Source organism: Diadema setosum, chromosome 13, assembly GCF_964275005.1.
Source record: "Diadema setosum chromosome 13, eeDiaSeto1, whole genome shotgun sequence".
Lineage (NCBI taxonomy): Eukaryota > Metazoa > Echinodermata > Echinoidea > Diadematoida > Diadematidae > Diadema > Diadema setosum.
The window spans coordinates 3,094,709-3,114,843 of NC_092697.1; the positions used below are offsets into that span (position 1 = coordinate 3,094,709).

At 38.5% G+C, this 20,135-nt stretch overlaps 1 protein-coding gene and 1 non-coding gene across 2 annotated transcripts; one reads left to right on the plus strand and one right to left on the minus strand.

The window, feature by feature from the left end:
• Nucleotides 1–16: 16 nt before the first annotated feature.
• On the minus strand, nt 17–19,529 carry LOC140237085 (neuronal acetylcholine receptor subunit alpha-10-like). Its single transcript, XM_072317024.1, has 9 exons — nt 19,439–19,529; nt 13,473–13,621; nt 5,700–5,744; nt 4,737–4,846; nt 3,424–3,626; nt 2,658–2,790; nt 1,556–1,749; nt 762–1,028; nt 17–339 (listed from the first exon to the last, which is right to left on the minus strand). The coding sequence occupies exons 1-9, from the start codon at nt 19,527–19,529 to the stop codon at nt 17–19; spliced, it is 1,515 nt and encodes a 504-aa protein (XP_072173125.1).
• On the plus strand, nt 10,423–10,496 carry Trnan-guu (transfer RNA asparagine (anticodon GUU)). The gene has a single exon. It is a non-coding gene; the product is annotated as a tRNA-Asn (tRNA).
• Nucleotides 19,530–20,135: the final 606 nt, after the last annotated feature.

A 20,135-nucleotide genomic window follows, 5' to 3' on the forward strand; every position in this document is an offset into this window, starting at 1 on the left:
TGGTGTCCCCGTTGGATCAAGTCACCTTGAATACGAGAATCATAATGGTGCCGATCGTACCGACGACGTAGAAAATGGCGAACATGCGGTCTACGACCAGCGCGATCTGCTTCCACTCGTTCCGGATGTCTTCGTTGTCGTCGATGCCTTCGTAATGGTCGCGAATGTAGCGCACGTGTTCGATGAGTCTCCTCATGAGCAGTATGTGGTCTTCCGTGTGCTCGCAGCAGGCAAGGCCACGCCCATCTTTGCCGCGGGTGCCGCGAGAGATGCCGAGGATGGGTGACTCGTTGGGCTGAGTTAGCTTAACTTTCTCTGACCTGTGTCCATCGTGAGCGTCTGCAGACAGGCAGAAAAAAAAATAACAAAAGCGGAAGGAAATATAGCAGCGTAATTATCTACTAAATTCATTTGTTATATCAGAGGTTTCTGCGTTTTTATACGTCTACACATACTTTATGTTTATATGGAGGTCAGTAAAAAACGGAGGTATCCGAACGGTCTAATGAACAGTAGGTGAAAGGCCTAATTTGCAAAGAAAGGATATTTTGCTGAGAAATTTACACAAACACACAAAAATCCGGCCAGTTTACGAATTGAATATTAGTCATTTGACAATTTACTCGTATTTGCAGTAAATAAGCGTACTATGATTTGGCATTACCGCTCAAATGCTTGATAACACACAACAAAGTATACCATCGTCCTTTGTTAATGACATGCATTAAAAATTGTGTTTACATCACTGTGACGTCACATACCGACGAGCTTACTACGATATTTCCGGGAAGGCACGTGACCACTCCCACCATTGGCGTTGTTATAGTAGCTCTTCTCCGACGCGAATTTGTAATGCTTGAACTCGTCCGGCTGCAGTCGAAGATACCGCGCCAGTTCCCCGAGAATGAACTTTCTCGCCCACCTGGGGGCGCGCTTGCAGTAGGGCCCGCGGTGATGTAGATTTATGACGCTGACGGTTAGTAGGATGGAGACGGACACCAGCACCATTGTCGATACGTAGTACTGACCTGAAAGAAGGAAAGGAAAATAAAATCGGGTTTGGTCCTATTTCCATTTTTCTCCGTGAATAGTTACTAACAAGACATACAAAATATGCAAAAAAAAAACGTAGAAGCCTGTGATGATTGATAAGAAGATAATGTGAAGACACTTTAGAAACTTGATTAGTGCGAAGCTGATAATCACTATCAATAATATTGGTTGTAGGTAACTTCGTCAAAAAATTTCATCTCAAAAAGTGCGTTTTGGGTTACTCAAAACTTTCGAAGAATGAATAATTCTGTTAACACCAGATCAATTGGTAAAGTGCATTATTTGTTTTATAAAATGGTGACATGATTTAAACTCCGCAGCAGCTATTTTCACAATTAATAATGATACTGGCGGGTCATGCGGCTCCATCTACCCTTACCTGAATCGCAAACAGAAATAATCGTAATGTATGGGCAATGCAGCAACTGAGCGCAAACGAGCACTGACTCCTTAACGTACAACAAACGTGTTAAAGTAAAGCTCTAATTTATTGCAGTGTTACCTATAATTGGCACGACGCTAGAGGGCGGCATTGACTCTGCGATGAGAAGCAAGAAGACTGTTAGGGAGAGCAGGACGGTGATCCCGAGAGAGACCTTCTCGCCCGAGTCTACGGGGAGGAGGAATCCAAGGAGCGTGATGGCAGCGATCAGGATACACGGCACCAGAAGGTTGAAGACGTAGTATAATGCTCGTCTGCCAGATTAAAAAAGGGGATACAATGTAGGCCTACCAACCGAGATGTCTCGCTTGTAAAGGGATGGTATAGTTTTGTTTGAGATAAATGGCTTCGATATCCCAAAACAAAGTAAAACAAAGCGATCCTAATGAAAGCTATGTCCCATCTTTTATTAGGATCGAGTTGATTTGGATATCTCAGCCATTTCGAAACCAAATTTCATCAAATAAATTTTGAATTCCTCTTAGAAATATATTGCTCTTTCATATTTCATAAGAGGGTTCTCATTATCTCATAAAAAGTTGGAAATATGAAGCCCCATCCCAACCAAAACTATACCATCACTTTAAGCATATCTTCATCACGTCTATGCCTATGCATATACCATGGAGCTACTACAGAGTAGCTATACAACACTGTTGAGAGTTCAGGTATAGTTGAGTGCCATTGCCTTATCTTGGAAATCTGCTCCCTACGAGTGTCATTAATTAGTCTAACTTCTGGACTCTTTTTACTCGTAGGGGTGATTCAGTGTACGCGACAAGCCGTATGAGGGCGTGACACCCGAGGATTGCGATACGCCGAGAACTGCGAAAGCCGAGACGCGCAGTCTCTCGATTTATCGCAATCAGAAAATTCGCGCCCTCTCTTGGTCGCACCAAGGAAAAGGGGACGGAGCCCAGACTAGTCATTAATGGACAAGCGGAACGTGTGGGAGGAGATTATATCCCCCTCCCAACAGACGAGGGAGATTTTGCATGGGGGGGGGGGGGTGATATCCATCTTACTTAATTTCGATTAATTAGCTGTTTGATATTGACGTAATGATATATGATTATATACATAATAAGGTAAATACAGAGTGATTTGATTTATGAATCTCTTGCAAACTGTTAAGTGGCAAACGTAAAATAGTTTAACAAACCTGCGTATGCTAATGGTGTATGTGACGTCATAATAGAAGACACCGGGCGTGTCTGGGTAAGCTGATTGGTTGGTCTCCGTTACCATGCCAATGATGTCCCACTCCCCGTCACTGCGAAACGCCGTCTCGTCACCTTCACAGAAACAAGTCACAGTCAAAGCATAATAATCAATGATTAGCATAGATAAAAGTTAGAGAGTTGTGTTGTGTCCATAAATTCTTCAGTGCCATCCATTGAAGTTCTTAGAATGTTTGTAGGTTTCTTGGAACTTGAGATTCCAGTGATATTTACGATATGTAACATTAATAATGATAGTAAAGTAGTTCTTTTTCTTGCAACTTGAGATTCCTTTTATGATACTTATGTATGACATTAGTAATAATAGTGCAGAAGTTCTTTTTTTCGCCCTTTTGCGAATCTTTTGTTGAGACCAACATATGACTCTAAGACAAGAAATAGGGCATGCTTTGTGGTGATGAAGAAATCCTGATGTTCTGATGTTGTGCATAGAATTTGAAGACATTTTGAAACTCAATTGACGTTTGACAGCAAGTAGATGATAAACATCGGCAGGATATGGAAATTGTGAAACATTAATTATGAAAACGGTAATGATGATGATATACGTTAGTCATGATGATTATTAAAGCAAGACTGGGACAGCCACAACAGTCCTGCGCATGATACAAAGCCAACCCCAATCTTAACCCCACTTAACCTGAGGAACCGTCAAAATTTTATTTAAGTTTCTTCCGTTAGTCTTACCAGCTCCTTCCATGATCAGCTCCGATCCGTCGTGTTGCCACGGGCCGAACTTGAGCTTGCACCGTTGGATGTCGAAGGGAAAGTTGGCGATGTTGAGCTGACACGTGGCTTTGATGATAAGCGGTGACCCCCAGTTGATGTGACCCGTGTGATCGATTTTCACGATCTTGTCGAAGACGAAAGGCTCATAGGACGAGCCTGCACTGTTGCGAAGAAAGGTCAAAGGTCAGTGTGAATGACATGTACTTGCGATTTTCCCTTCCTCTCCTAACCCCCACCTCTTCTCTATTCCCCACGTCTCTCTCTCTCTCTCTCTCTCTCTCTCTCTCTCCCTCTCTCTCCATCGCAGAGATATTAGTTATGCTTCCTATGTTTGGAAGATTTTTTTTTTATGGCAGATTCCAGCTCTGATGGAGCCATCAAGTACGTGAAACGCGAACCTTTAATCATAATAATTATGTAAATGTACACATCACAAAAAGCCAATTGGAAAGATGTGTAATTATAGAAATTAATTTTGCTTCTCCAATTTTGTATTGCTATTATTTGCGTTTATTACAATTTGATAAGTCCCTAATTATTCTCAAAGTATGGCCACAAAAGCAAATTCCCCAGCATACAATAAATTCTTGTGCATCCTTCAGTCTTCTGCAAAGCAAGTTATTTGCGGAAAATGGGAACGAAGTTTCTTCGAGAAATTCCACGAAGTCATGCAGGTTTTTGTTTTGTTTAAAGGCGTGTTATTAAATCTGATCGACTGGACTTACTTCTGAAAATCCAAAATTTCCAAGTACTAGAGAGACAGACACACATAGAGGTCTGAGGAAAAGTACAAGGACAAAAATCGGGTTTCAAAGAGAGATTATAAACAGACCGACGAAGATATTAACTTGTTTACTTGTAGTTCTCACATTCAACGCATCATTCGCCACTGTTCGCCGAATGCTGTGCGAAGGCATGGGAGAATACACCGAAAGAAAGGGTAATTGCTCATTAGATTAGAAACTCAAGGGATGCGGTGGTGGTGTGGTGGTTGGAGAGGGGAGTGAGGAGGGGGTACTGAAGTATAATAACGATGATGAAATAATCAAATAATGTGCCGGTGAATTTCGTGCTGGCAGCGCGCACTTCCAATTCGGCAACTTGAAGGAGCTCAAATGAGATTTCCCCTCCCATATAATTGGTCTTTAACCCATCTTTAGGAGCGCAAAGCCCCCTCTTTCTCTTTCACTCATCTACTCTCCCTGACCCCTACCCCAAACCCGGTCTTCTCTTCTCTCCCTTCACTCTCTCTTTTCCGTCTTCCCTCTTACTTGTTGTAGAGCACGATGTTGGGCATCCAGACGAGGTCGGACGTCAGCTTGAAACTTTGTAATCCCTCGAAATCGTCGGGATCCCAAGTCAAGAACTCGTCCACCCAGTCCTACACGAAACCAAATCACACAAATTAATGAAACACGAGCATGGCTTATCAGTCACCGCGTTGGGGGGTTTCACTGATTCATAAGACACATTTTAGGAGAAGGACATATTGTATTGGTCCTGACTAGAAGGTTGTATAGGTTGAGCGAAGAGAAAATGTGTTAACAAACATTTATTCACCGGACAGGGCCTCTACATTACACCAAATTGTTAAAGGTCAAACATGCAGGCCGGCAATGGTCAAACATGCAGGCCGGCAATGGTCAATTTAAAACTATTTTACTGGTGATCTTCTACGTATTTCTGTCGTGATATCAATTCGGGATCTTGTTAGTTTTGCCCTCCTGCAAACGACAGCTCTTCTTTGTCGTTATTTCACCACACTAGACTGTTTTCATGATGTGGTTATGAGAATAAAACATACTTCGCGCGCAACACCTTCTTTGGTGCTGAAGTTAGTGACGAACTGTTAGAGTCCTATCTTGACAATGCTTGAAACAGCGCTGTATTCATAATACAAATCATAAATAACATGATAATGGTTTACTCCACATGGCTTGGGACCGTCTAGACAGATTTCAATTTTCTTCAAAGGCAAAGGGCTATACGTTTGAAGGGTCGAACGCTTTTGCTGTAAAAAAAAATGTATGACAAACAATCTTATTAAGATAATGTGTGAGTAGTTTTATTACAGTCTACTCGAAATCGAAATTGAATTTGCACAAATTTATGCGCTGTCCTCGTAACGGTTCTCTTATGTCGCTAAATATCATGTACGTGATATATATATATATATATATATATATCATGTGTCCAAAAAGAATTAGTAAGAGACTGCACACTGAATTACTTACAAACGTTACCCAAACGTTCGCCTTTAGGAGTTGGACCCTCTCGTCCTGTTGAAAAGTAAGAAAGAAAATAAAACATAAAAAGACATTAAAAAAGTAAATTGCGAGATAATGTCATGAAGTATAGGATGTTTCTTTTCTGTTCTAGTAGTTCATGATCAAAGCTTTGGCTTTATCTTCTATCATTGAAAACAGAGCGAAGCCACGAGTGGTCTTAACCTCATCACTATGCATCTTAGTTACAGACCGAAATTTTCATTCACCGAACTGGCAAGAGCGCACCAAGTGTGTTCTTCTAACCTGTTTTAACATTATTCTCATATAATATTATAAGTCTGTGCAAACAAGTCGTAACAGATTGCACATTACGGTGAGAATGAAGTTCTAGCCTTGTCTATTAAGTTTAGATTGTCAATGTCCTTGAGGTGATACAGAACCGCATTTCTTTGCCAAATATACAGACAATAGCTCCTAAACGAAAGAAAAAAGAAGTATCCGATCTCCAAAAATACAATCCGAGGAGTCAAATGTAACAGCAACCTACAGGAAATCAGCGATTACGCTTGAATTCACAGTTGTTATCGTGTGAGTGAACTGTCAACGGGAGTATTGCTTTTACTGCTCTATGTTGAAATACACGTATGTGGCGATCAGTGATTGCCTTCTACGTTTTCTTGTGATTATTTTCCGATAGGTGGCGTCCTGTCGAAAAGAAAACCTCCATCACTTTGCACATTCTTCGATTGATTTCACGACACGCCTGATCAACAGTTATTGTGGGTACGTTTTGGGGTAGACCTATGCATTTATATTGCCGAGTATTCGTGTGTACATAGCCTGTGAGTCGTTTTCACGAACACACATGCATACTGATAAGCTCATGTATAGTGATCAAGAGGATATGAAGACAGCAAAAAGATAAAGTGAGTTGCTCAGGGACGGATCTAGCTTTTCAATAAAGGGGAGTTAAGTTTGGGTCATAAAAAAGACAGAAAATGTTTGTTTTTTATGTTTGTTTGTTTGTGTGTGCGTGTGTGTGTGTGTTGGGTTTTTTTTTTTTTGCCACCTCTCAGCTAACAAGCACACACAAAAAGAAAAGCTCAAGGGGGGTGGGGGTTAAACGCCGCCTAAAAAAAAAAATCACAACAATAAAGAGCACAAGTGGGTTTAACCCCCCCCCCCCCCCCCCGTTGATCCGCCGCTGCTGCTAACAAAGCAGGAAGGCATGAAATGCACGAACTAGAACAGACATTCACAAACAATAGATTCATACACTGACTCAAGGATGTACTATACCAACATGATATTTTCAGTCGATAGCATCAAATTTGATAAACTTTGATAAAGCCTCCGAAGATGGTGATATAACCATTACCTCAATAATTAGGGGTTTGTTTGTTGTTTTCTTTTCCTAAAGAGAGTAAAAGAAAAGTTAGCAAGGCATACTATCGGAAAAAATTGAAAGAAAGAAAGAAAGAAAGAAAGGAAGGAAGAAAGAAAAATGGAAAGATGAAGGAAGGAAAATGAAAGGAAAGAATTGCAGGCAGTCACATCGAGTTGATACATTTCTACATTGGGTTCATCACAAGAACCTGGGAACGAAGAATTTGGCAATGATGATATCAATCAAGAAATCAGCCCCCACTGGATCATCTCATTCTGTCATAATACGTTCCTCGTACATAACTAAACATGTATGTACTTGTGACGAGCGCGTCGCAGCCCGTATCGCGTATGGCACGTATGGTTACATTATGAAGGGGAGCCACGATCGAACCTTTCACATTCTACGTGACATTAAAGGTAAGTAGTGACGCACAGAATTAAGGTATGCAATCATGACGTACACGCACAAGCACATGCAGTAACATTACGAACATTCATACAATCGCATCAGTTAAGGTTAAAAGATCAGAAAGCCGAACAGACAAGGATGCATCAGGGCCTAAGTTATTAAGACCAACAAATGAAATGGTGATACGCTCCTATCTGCCGATTAAAAGTTGTTAAAATGGATGACGCGTCATACAAGATTCCCTAGGACATTGAAAACAAAATATGAGGTGCTGATGAGAACGTGTCCTACACAGCAGCGTAAGAACAACTTCAACGGAAGGTTAATTAAATGCAGATGACCTTATTGAAAACTTATGCATTATGTACCATAACGTAATGACCTAAAAAAAAAACCCGATATCAAGCATCTTTTTATGATACAATGACAAAATCTAGAATGCTATGCTTTTGCAGATAACAATAATAATAATCATCATTATAATCAATATTGCTGTTCGTCATGGTCATGATCATTAGGGCCTAAATATACAGTTGTTGTAATCATTATTATTATTATTGTTATTACTAATACTATTATTATTATGATCATCATCATCATCATCATCATCATCATCATCATTATGCCTACTACACTGTATTATCATCATATACATAAAATAATGCCTCTTTGTTTTCATTTTGCGCTATATTAGAAAAAAATGTTTGATATTTGAACTAATCATGCATCTTTAATTGTCAGATTCAAATTATACTGTGCTCAATTAGTTCGTTCAATTTACTTTGTATTTCATTTATGTATGAAAAAGAAAAGATTAAAATCATCATGGTTATTGTACCCTTCAAATCTAACAGTTTGATTTGAACATTCAATGATCTAACAATACTAGCAAGACGCAGATTTTATCAGCTGGAAGCTTGTAAGAATTCATCGAACCAGCAGAGCAGTATGAACTCCTTCCATTTAGGGAGAAAAGAACCTCTGACTTTTATGCGTTGTTCCATAAATGTTTATGCGAAAAATACGTTATTGTTAAGGGAAAATCGATACATGTGCAATGAAAAATGATCGCATGTACATCGTTTTGGCTGTGTGATCAAGAAGCGTGCAATTCTGTGATGATCTGTTTCATTGCTTCTATTCAGATGTGAAAACTTGTATTGTGCGAGATGAGACGATACCACGTGAAATGGCGCAAAAAAAAACCCGCTGCCGTTCTGGTGATGTAAGACACTGAAATTATCGCATTAGCACAGCCACTCAGTGTTGAAATTTATGAGTCTGTGGCAAATCTCTAGTTTGCCTTCCAAGTTCAAATGACATAAAAATAGCATCATCGTCGTGCCTATAAACTACACGTACATTATTCTTTTCGACAGAGCCTGGGGTTAATCTATCATACAGCAAAGACGAGGGGTACCAGCAGTGTCGGTGGTGCACGATTTGGTGTAACTACTGACATTTAGTGATGGGTGCCACGATTAAGATGTATACAGACACTTAAACGTACTTTTTTTCAGGCATATAATACAGATTAAAAGAGAACGGTTGGAAGATTTCTGTTTGCTATCCGTGCTCATGCAAGAACAAACAAACACACACACACACACACGCACACACACACACACATACACACATGTTGTTGTGTTTTAAAGAATGAAGGGAGAGAAAAAAATGGGGGCCCATATAACAAAGAATTTGCACCAGACAATACTGATATAAATCATCCATGACAAATTTTAAAGATATCAAACATGAATACTAGACATAACATATTCACGAGGGAGCTCATAAAGTTTCCACGAGGGAGCTCATATTGGAAGACTCCGCAAAGGAGCTCATACAAAACAACTCCACACGAAGGAGCTTAAGCAAATTTTAACTATTACGGTAATATTATTCAATACCAAAAATAATAGTTGTTTCTCAAAAAAAAAAGAGAGCTCATAATAACAGAATGCTATAACACACACATACACACAAGGCCTCGCAAAAGAATAAATGATATCGTTGAAAGATATTGACAATAATGAACAGGATCTCGATGATGGAAAGCTATTCTCGATCCAAGACAAATCCATGTTTCCTTCCGAGTGTTCAGATCTTCATTTGCCCATTTAATATGTGGTACAGCCTTATGGATTGCATGGCAAAGTGTGTGCCAAGATATCTAGGTAGTTATCATTAATACATAGATCGTAATAATGTTAACATTACTGGAAAGCTTAATGAAGCACACTTTCAAATTCTGCACTTGGAAAAAATAAGTCCCTAAAATCCCTATTTTGCTGGAAAGGAGACGAGTTCTTCTAACTTGATGTCCTCGTTTGTCTGTATGTAAATCCATTCAAATCATTTCAATTAAAACAGGCACATGTTGGAAAAACAACAACAACAACAACAACAACATAATATCAAATCAAAATTTACTCGATGGATCTACAGTATAGGGCTGAATATTCTGAACTTTTTACAATAAATATCAATTTACATACAATGAAGGGTTCGACAAAAAAAAAAAAGATTACCATGATGAACTGAACATTGGCAAATTAATACCAATGAAAAGAAAGTATGGAGTGATGCAAATCATTAATGATACAAAAGGAGAAAATATAGGGAAGGAATCAAAAGAAGAAAAATGATAGATCTACTGTAAATCAACATTGTGTGCATAGATCATTCATGTATTACTTCGCTACCTACGATATTTCTTACTTGTTCCTTTACTTTAGTGCCAAATATTTTCTTTTGTTTTAGAACTTATCATTATTTGTTTGTTTATAAAGCACTGCAGACATCTAAATACTTCGTGGTGAAATAGAAGTCTTAAGCATTCAACACAGAGCAATGACTATACAACATGGAAAGAACTTCTGTTAGGCCGACCGCCATCTTTTGTTTTTATTGAGATTGCTCTGCGTCATAGGGGTCTCTGTGGCGCAATCGGTTAGCGCGTTCGGCTGTTAACCGAAAGGTTGGTGGTTCGAGCCCACCCAGGGACGACTTTGCTATTTTGCTTTTGCTTTGTTTTGTTTTACTACATGAAATAATGATTTGTATGACTGATCTTTTAAGGATCTATCATAGTTGTAGGGTTTTTTTCTGCATGTTTTGCTTTTAGATCGCCTTCATCGTTACGTTTGTTTATTTTTCTCCTGTGGTCACATTTTGTTGACATTTGCCAATCCCCCCCCCCCCCGTGTCTCTCCCTCTTCGTGAATTTCGCGTTTATTTTAAGGCAAATTTCCTTTCCTCGTACGGTTATAATAGGTGAGCAGACCAGGCAGACTGTTCGTTAAATGACTCATAATCAGATGGTAATAATAACAACCTTTTTCTTTCATTCCACGCATGGCACGACCGTTTCCAAGAAAGAAATGAATCTATTTACATTCTTTTGACCTTTAATGCGTTTTGCTGTCGCCCGAAATCAATATGAATAATAAATGAGCACCTATTTTCATCATAATGAAATGTGATACGACATTAGGAATGACGCGCTGAGATGAAGTTTAATGGACGATCGTATTACATCATAAACAGCAGTATCAGCAGCAGAGTATGTTGGGAAAGAAATCTCGGTGGTTAATCAACTCTGACAGAGAGATCTCTAAGAAATTCCATTTCGTAATCTCTCCGCTTAAACTGTCCAGATACATTGGGGTACATAAGGGAATCAGCTAGACAGGCTGATAAAATTACTCGTGGTAAACGAGGAAAGAGATCTTTGGCAGAACTGCTTGGGAACGGGAAATGGAAAGACGATAATATTAAAGTATGTCCAAACGTAGAGGAAAAGAGAGAAAGAGAGAGAGAGAGAGAGAGAGAGAGGCGGGGGAGGGGGAGGGGAGAAAAGAAGCCTGTGAATAAATGAATATCGTGAATGGCTTTGGTGAGAAAAAGAAAACGGTACAGAAGAAGAGATTCGGCAGGAACTGAACAGGTCTGCGAATGATGATTGAGTAGCCAACGAGGACAAAACAATAATTAAAAGAAAAAAAAAACAAGAGAAAAGGATGTCTTGACTTTGTTTGTTTGACAGAAACACATCCCTGGCAAAAATTAAGCATGCTAAAGATGGGTGATGTTTCTCGGAGCAATATCCGAAGAAAAGGAGCACATGACGCAATATCTAAATGGGTGAAAATACATAAATTGATTTCGGAAAAGATACAATATGAGGATGAATGATAAGCCCTTTTAGGGCATATTATAGCGTGGAGTATTTGCAGGATTTTTCTATTCCCTCTCTCCCCAGTTTCCCACACTCTTTGTAGTTGTAATTCCCTCAGAGGTACCCGCATAATACAAGCATAGTCTTTGAGTGGGTAACTCCACTTTTTTTAGCAGAGTGTATAAATACGATTGTAAGTCTCTATTCTTTTTTTTTTTTTTTTTTTTTGTACTGATCATAGACATGATCATGTTGTTAATCCCGGCTGGCTGTGTATATTTTCAACAACACGCATGTCAAATTTCATATCACTTCTTTGTACATTCTGTTGAAAAAAAAAATAAGTGAAAATAAAGTTTGACTTGACTTGAAATTGAATTGATCAGCGGAGAAACAATGCCCCTCCCCTTTTGAATATAATAGGCGAGTTCATAGTTCCACTTTGCGCATGAGCAGAAAATAAGTCATTTGTACCAATAAGCATGATTGTTTTTAAATTCACTGAGACAAGAAGATGTGAGGCAATGATTATTGATGTTATCCTTGCTAGCGAGATATGTGCCTAACCAAACGTGAAAAAAAAAAATAAAGGCCATTTGTACCAATGTGCACGTGAGCTATAACGAACGAACAGGCTTGTAGTGAAAAAGAAACCATATTCCATCATCTTTATTACTAAACACATTCCCTCTCAACATAATCATGATGAAATATGAGCAGCGGCTGCTTTTGTGATAGACAATTGCGGACAACCAAATGTGGTCGAGGAAATGTGCTTTAATCAGTTAATCTAAAATGTCGACTGTAAAACAGAAACGTGTGTTTACGTTATATCAGAGATACAACCCGAATAATTTTTCGTCTAATGGGAGTTTTTAGTTCATCCTCCCTGCATGGGCAATACGAAATCACACTGGGACCACTTACTGGCCGATGTCAAGGGAAGTAGAGTGGATAATGAATGTGTCCATCGGTGCTAGAGTGAAAGAGTTGGTTACATCGTTTTCATATCGACTTCGCTGAATAATAAATCCAGCATGATGGTGACAATGATGTCTTCCTGTAAGCGCTCATGACGCTTAAACAAATGGCTCGAGCAGATGGACTGATAGAATCTATATCACATTCAGAACTTACGTAAGTATGTTATGAATTTCGTTTTGTTTGTTTGTTTGTTTGTTTGCTTTTTTTTTACGTCTCACACGTTTTCATGAAACATTGATGTCGGTCACGACCACTTATACAATTTGAGGAGGAGATCTTCTCACCAAATTTCCAATCTTTTTTTATTTCAGGTCTGATTTTAATGAAAGTTCAATGGTGTTGCGTGTGACAATTTAATCGTTTTATTCAAAGTCAACTTGAAAATGGATATCGGCATTTCATTCCAAGTTTAAATCCCCTCAGCATTTCTGATATTTGAGAGAGAAGAGCTGCATCTTGAGGTGGGTATGCGTGGTCTAGTTGATGACTGTGACATCATTGGTAACGTTTGTTATTCCGAAATTTCGCTATCATAATCCGAAAATGAATTTGATATGGTTCGTTGTTCCGAAAGTGCGTCAGAATAACGCACCTTGTTATATTTTCGCATTAACGAGCCTTCGGAATGACAAACTTTCAGAAAAAAAAAAAACGAACTTTATTAATTTCATTTTGATATCTACAAACCTTCGGAACTGTAAGCGACATCAATACCTAATTTGAGTTACATGCGCGATTATGAGCGATATCGTTGTTTTAGGAAACTTCTGTACCGATTAACTTCATACATCGGAACATGAAGTGACTTTTCATTCCTCACCATTTCAAGTATCTGTGAGACGAAGAGCTGCATCTTGAGGTGGGTGGGCGTGGTCTCGTTGATGGTGGGCCTGATGTGACGATTGTACGGATCCTTGCCCTCGTGGAAGAGCTCATTTACCAGCCGTTTCGTCAAGAGACTGCATTTTCCTAGATAATGGGGGGAAGGGGGAGTAGAAAGGGGGAAGCAAAAGACACAGCAAAGGGTGAGGTAAGTGTGCGTTATTTTATGTAAATGATCGCAGTCATGGTAGTATTCATTACTTATACCTTGACTAGAGCTTAAAGGCATAATTTACCATTTGCAGATGAAAGCATTAGTGCTTTAAAATAGTTCTAAAATGTGAGTTAGGGATAGAAACAACCACTGTCAAAATTTGAATCCGTATAATCGATGTTAAGTGTTGTTAAATACACAAAATGTGAACAATAGTTATAATAAAAATGTTTCCAGACTAAACCGTATACAGTTACGGTTTACTGAGAAAAACCCTGATATCTCCTTATATTTTAGGTTTTATTGCAAATATTTCATATGGTAGGATGTTTTATGATACAACAGACCTACACATATGCATCAAATGTGATATCTTGAACATTTTTGAAATCACTGCTCCCAAAGGTAAACTGGACCTTTAAAATTGATTTCGTATTGTATAATTGATATCACAATATTGAAATTAAGAATGAACTGACTGGGTACGCCTCTGATTAGTAAAACACCAAATATAACGAGATAATATTCTTTTTTAACGTATCCAAAACTAATACTGGAAAAGGGGAGACACCTCGTAACGTCACCTTTTAACCATCGTGACTGCTAAATAATCTTTAATCCATTAAAAGCAAAGAAATTTGATAACGATGTGTGCATGTTTTGCTGTATTTGCAAAATTGCTGCATCGACTCATTCAAAACGACATGGGTGGTCTCGCCATAGCGGTCACTGCCATCCACGGAATACCACGTGAACCACCGATTCCTCTTGTTTTTGTCGAATCATATAATCCGCTAAGGAATTTCATTTCGTCCTTTGACTTTAAACGAGAACCCTGGAAATGGTTGGCAATCGACTTGTCCCGACGCACAAACATTCTGCGCCTACAACTGCTAATGAAAATGGAAGCGTTATAAAAGTGGCTGGCACAGCCATGCTATGTTTGCAAAGACCTGTGAGCACGTCCCTAGGGAAATCAGTCAACAGTGCTTTCTTTTTTTTTTATCATAATCATTTTCTTCACTCCTCTTTTCAAACAATATACTAATTGCCTTTTCTCACGATACTTTTCAATATTATCCATGAAGTGTTCTTAGGGAGGGTCATGGTGATATTCACGAGCATGAAAATGTCAACATTCCTCGCAAAAAAAAAAAAAAAAATCAATCTGACATGTAATGCAATTTTGTGTGTGTGCATTTTCCCCATCAACGATTGCCTCATTGCGCTGAAGGAAAATCCTATGTCACTGATAATCTTTTTTAACTTCACTGCGTGACTAGTGAATGAAATGAAACGCATCGTAAATTCATTCATGACGTTGTTGATGAAAGAAAAAAAACGAAAACGAGATTATCATTTAGAGAGGAAATTCATCACAAAAATGAATAAACTACAAAAGAAAGAGAAACATAATCCCTACAGAAATGACTAGAATTAGATAAGAAATAAGGAAAATATGATTTTTTTTAAAATTGCACATTTGGGTTTTTTTTTTTTTTTCGGGAAACCTTTCTTGACCAGTCCTTATGAATATTCAAATGAGCAATTTGACAATGTCAAGCGTTCACAATTTCTTATTCATTTCATAAATACAAATGATAAAAACATCACATTTCAGCTGTAAATTATAAGACTTTCCTTAACCCCCCCCCCCCAAAAAAAAAAAAGAAATATAAAAAAGGACAAATGTTAACGCTGGTAAATATATCTTGGTATGAGAACACGCTTATACATTTATTAGCTAAGTCTTTCCGAATTTCATGTATAACATACATGAAAACAAAATTGAGAGTATGTCGTCATCATCCACTCGCTCATTTGAATATTCGTAAGGACTGGTCAAGAAATGTTTTCTGAAAAAACGTGAAATTTCAAAATGTCATATTTTCCTTATTTGTATCGTTCTGTGAAGATTTTCTCTCTTTCTTTTGAAGTTTATTTATTTTGGGGTGGATTTCCTCTTTAAGGTGCCAATAGTATTCGCATGATGTTGCTTATCGTACTGACCTTTATCTTTTCCCCCTAGGACACGGCCAACTGTCACGAGGAAGGGGATTTACGGTATCCGTGCATCTATAAGTTTATACATGTATCAAGTGGCGTCTTATTAGTGCTGAATGTTGAATGGTTATACATGCAGACTACCGTACCGCGTCTGTAACGACCGCCATCATGGCATTCGAAAATCATCGATTTATCTCTCTTGTCTATCGCGGCTCTCAATCAAGAGCAAGACGTTGTCGTCATAGCAACAGATGCGGTAGCAATAAATGAGAAGCATAAAACATAATACGCCTCTAATCTCGGGGTATATTTCCTAGAACGTCAGCCCTGTATATACTCTTTGCCTGCGACGGTGGAATAAAGTAATGGAAGGCAGACACTTGACGCGACGTCAATATCAAAGACGGAGGAGCGGCAATAGAGTCTGACATCTTTATAGCAGGGAAGAGGATTCCACCTCCCTGCTTATAGAGACATCTGTTAAAAATCATCACTAACTATACCGGTATCACCAAATTTCAGCATGAGTCATCTATGTCAGGCAAGAAAACTGAATACTGGTTTCACGAGCAAGAATTTTTACACACACGCATACACACAAACGAACTCACAATTGTAGAATATTTTGACTGAGATTTTGTTCAATGTCATAAAGATTAGCGTTAAATATAGGATAGCATCTCGAGAATTGATACCAGCTGTCCAATATCATGCATGTGGAAATAGTAGAGATGATACCGTAGTAAAACCTGGTATAAAACATTTAGAAAATATAGTTACAGGTCATTCATGGTAAACAACTATGAACATGGGTGAGAACAGAAATGATTTTAATATTATACCAGTCATCACCAAAAAGGCCCCTTTTTATTGAAAAATATTGATTTTTTTTTTTTTTTTTTTGCTGCTCTAACTCCTTCCAAGTCCGCATCTAAATTTTGTGTAGCGTTGAGTGTTGTAACGTCGTTTGATGTCCCTGTATAATCCGTACCCCATCGCCAGCCATATTCTCTCTTAACTCTTGACCCCTTCTCATCAAGTCATACACACAATAAGTCAAAAGAATACCATTAGCATGCTATGGTTGAGAAACAGATTCGAAAGATCCCGCATATCCTTGTTCATCCATTTCACTTATACACCATCATGCCGCACAAGCAGTAATAAATGAACAGTAATTGCTGCAGCTTAGTATTATTCTTATTACAGCAGGGTTATCACTGAGCACGCTACACTGATATGTTATTTACATAAGTATGTCACACTCAAGTCCACAAGATTATACCATGTTTTTGTTATGTTTCTTTATCTCCCACTGCCTTAAGAAAAGAAGAAACAAAGACAGTTTCTTTGATACTCAACGCACGTGCAAGTTCCTTGCAGCGTTCGATCCCCTTCAAACATGAATTTTTATAAATTGAAATATCTTTTACCTCGCGCTTATGATCCTGATTATCAAAAATTGATTCCGGAAAATATAATCAGGATGTTCATCCTCAGCATTGCAGTATGCAATCGGCAAGAGCCCATCGCAGAAATATTTTATTATCGATTTGGATATATCATTTCCATCTCACAGACTGAGGTCCAAAGGAACCCTCTTCAGTGATGGAGAAAGAGAACGAGAGGGATAAAATGATAACACTCTATACTCTACAAACGTAAAGGACTGAGAAGACATATGAATAGCCATAGGCAATGATGCATTGCAATGTACCATTTATAATCTTAAGAAAAAGTATATATATATATATATATATATATATATATATATATATATATATATGTATGTATATATATATATATATATATATATATATATATATATATATATATATATATATATATATATATATATATATATATATATATATATATATATATATTTAGGGAATTTCCTTCTTTTTTACAGACACGGCATTTGATAATGTAGAAGGAGTTGCAGATTAAAAAATAAACAAACTATACTTTCACCACTCTTCTTCAATTTTTCAATTTAAATTTTCACTCACCTATTTTTTCCTATTTGTTAATAAGCCAACACAAAGCTAAGTAATGTCAATCATTTATTTCTTGCTCCATTTATCATCTACCGATTCGAAATCAGATAAACAAATACAGAGAGATCGGACATCACAAAATAAACACAACAGACAATGGCAGAAGAGACAGGGACAGTCCTTTCAGCAGTGGGAACAAGCTTGCATCAGTTTTGTTTACGTGGAATTGGAAGGTTGTCTTATTTTGCTTTGTTCGTGAAGAGTTGCAGGATCTCGACATCTTTTTAGCTGAAAACGATTTCTAGAGAAAGTAAACAAATACTGTTGGCCTGGCAATATCTATATAATTCTTGTCTGGATGAACCGACTCTACTGAAAGGATGAATACAAAACCATCATCAGATCAGAAGAAAACGGAAAGAACGCTTATTACAAAATGTACTTAGAGATAACATACAAGACATTTATTTACCAAAGTTCACTTAACAGAATTTTCTGGTCCGGATCAGTACTTGAGAAACTTTGTCGCGTCTTCCTTTAAACGGTCGGTAAAACAAATACAATTCGAGTCAAAATTAGTCAAGAATTTTGTACGTGAATCTCAACTTGGCTTTGATTACTCAAGGGAGCTGAAGATATTGCAGGGGTGAATAACCGCCATGTTTGCTTTTCCAGGACAATTTCAAAAGAGATATCCGCAATACTCTGCCTCCTTTTTTGTTTAGCTCCTCTTGTTTTTAATGAGTAGTTGGAATGAGGTCTTTAATTCTATCTCTCAGATACGTATTGAAGCCATACTTGCACTCACATCCCGTCCGTATCGTTTACCTTTTACGCGGGAAAATGCCGAAAGGGTATGGTTGCTCTTATTCAACCCATTAAGAGCAGACGAGTGGAAAATCATTACCCATGATTCTAGATGAGGATGTCTCAGAGGCTCACATGAACGGATAAAATTGCATCAGGTGCTGCGAAGGAGCTAGTCTTCCCAGCACACACAATGAGTGCATATTGCTAGCTTAGATGTCAACATGTCTCCCTCGTAATGACTATGCATTCAAAGTAAGAAAGCCATGTGTATTCAGAAAATTAGCAAATTGATTATGCATTCAAAGTAAAAATGTTATATAATTATATAGCAAGATATTAAGCAGAGGGGTGAAGGTTGAGGTGTGAATTTTCTTCAATTTGTCTCAATTCTATACATAGTCAGAAAATTAGCAAATTGTTCTCTTTGGAACAAATTTGGACAAAACAGAACGCATATTCACATCAGTACATCCGAGTCTTAGATGGATGGCTAGCTGACCCGTAGGTAGGAGAATGGGGCATTTTGATTGACATAGATCCCCTTTTTTCTATCTTACTTGGTGTTTCTAATGCCCCCTATACCTCACTCCTCCAATTCCCCTTTGTAAGCGAGTAGCAGATAGTGATGATGTTGCCATGGATACGTCTCCTCTGTGACTGACCAACTTTCACTCCCCCACTCCCAACCCTGGAGTACGTAGACGGATGAGGCTGGTAAACATTTCACGACGAGTCTTGCGTGAAATGCGCACATCGGCCGCAATGTGTATCTTTGTGATTGGCATCACGCCTTTCGAATAAAGTGTCAACCCCTAATGAGCTGAGGGATAGCAAAGCACACGGATGCACGGCAACCGAAGGGATGACGCGGGTGTCGAGTCGAGTGTATGGGGGAAATATTTTTTGCCGAGGATCTGACATTCTGCAGCTCACCTGTCGTAGGAATGACGATCTGGGAGAGGAGGCTGGAGGGGGGAAGAGAGGAAGGCGTGGGATAGATGTCCAACAAAGCAGAAAAATTCATCCGGACTAGCCCCCAATCCATAACTTAAAACGCCTGAGGCCCGTTCTTAGACCCCGGTTTGTTTTCCTTTTTTTTGGGGGGGGGGGAGGGGGGCTTTTTTGGCTTTTTCCTCTCCAAGCATGACAAACACACCTTTTCCGCTCGTTTTCAAATGATACGCCAAATGCATAACTCCTTTTGTCCAAACTCGATTACCGCATTGATCAAGACGTGACTGCACCTTTAACCCAATGGCTAGAGAGAGAGATAACACCGTACGCGTGAGGAGATTTCATACTTGGGAAGGGGGTTATTGACATCCTCTGAATTTGGGGTAGGGGAAATTTGTAATTTTTCTCGCACTCTCAAGAGATGGTCAAGACACTGTTCGCTTTCTTATCTACAGCATGAAGCCACGTTTAGTTAGGCAGTTAGTTAGTAAATATAGTTTAAGTAGGTTTAATATTAGCGAAATATATCTTACAAGTAATCTGTTTGCGTTCTTTTAGCATTCTTTAATTTCATTTTCATTTTAATGATTACCTGATCCTCTTTGTATCAGCTGAAAACATTGTGTGTATTACATTTGTGAGCCTATCGCTGTATGAAACTGACATTGTTCCGACC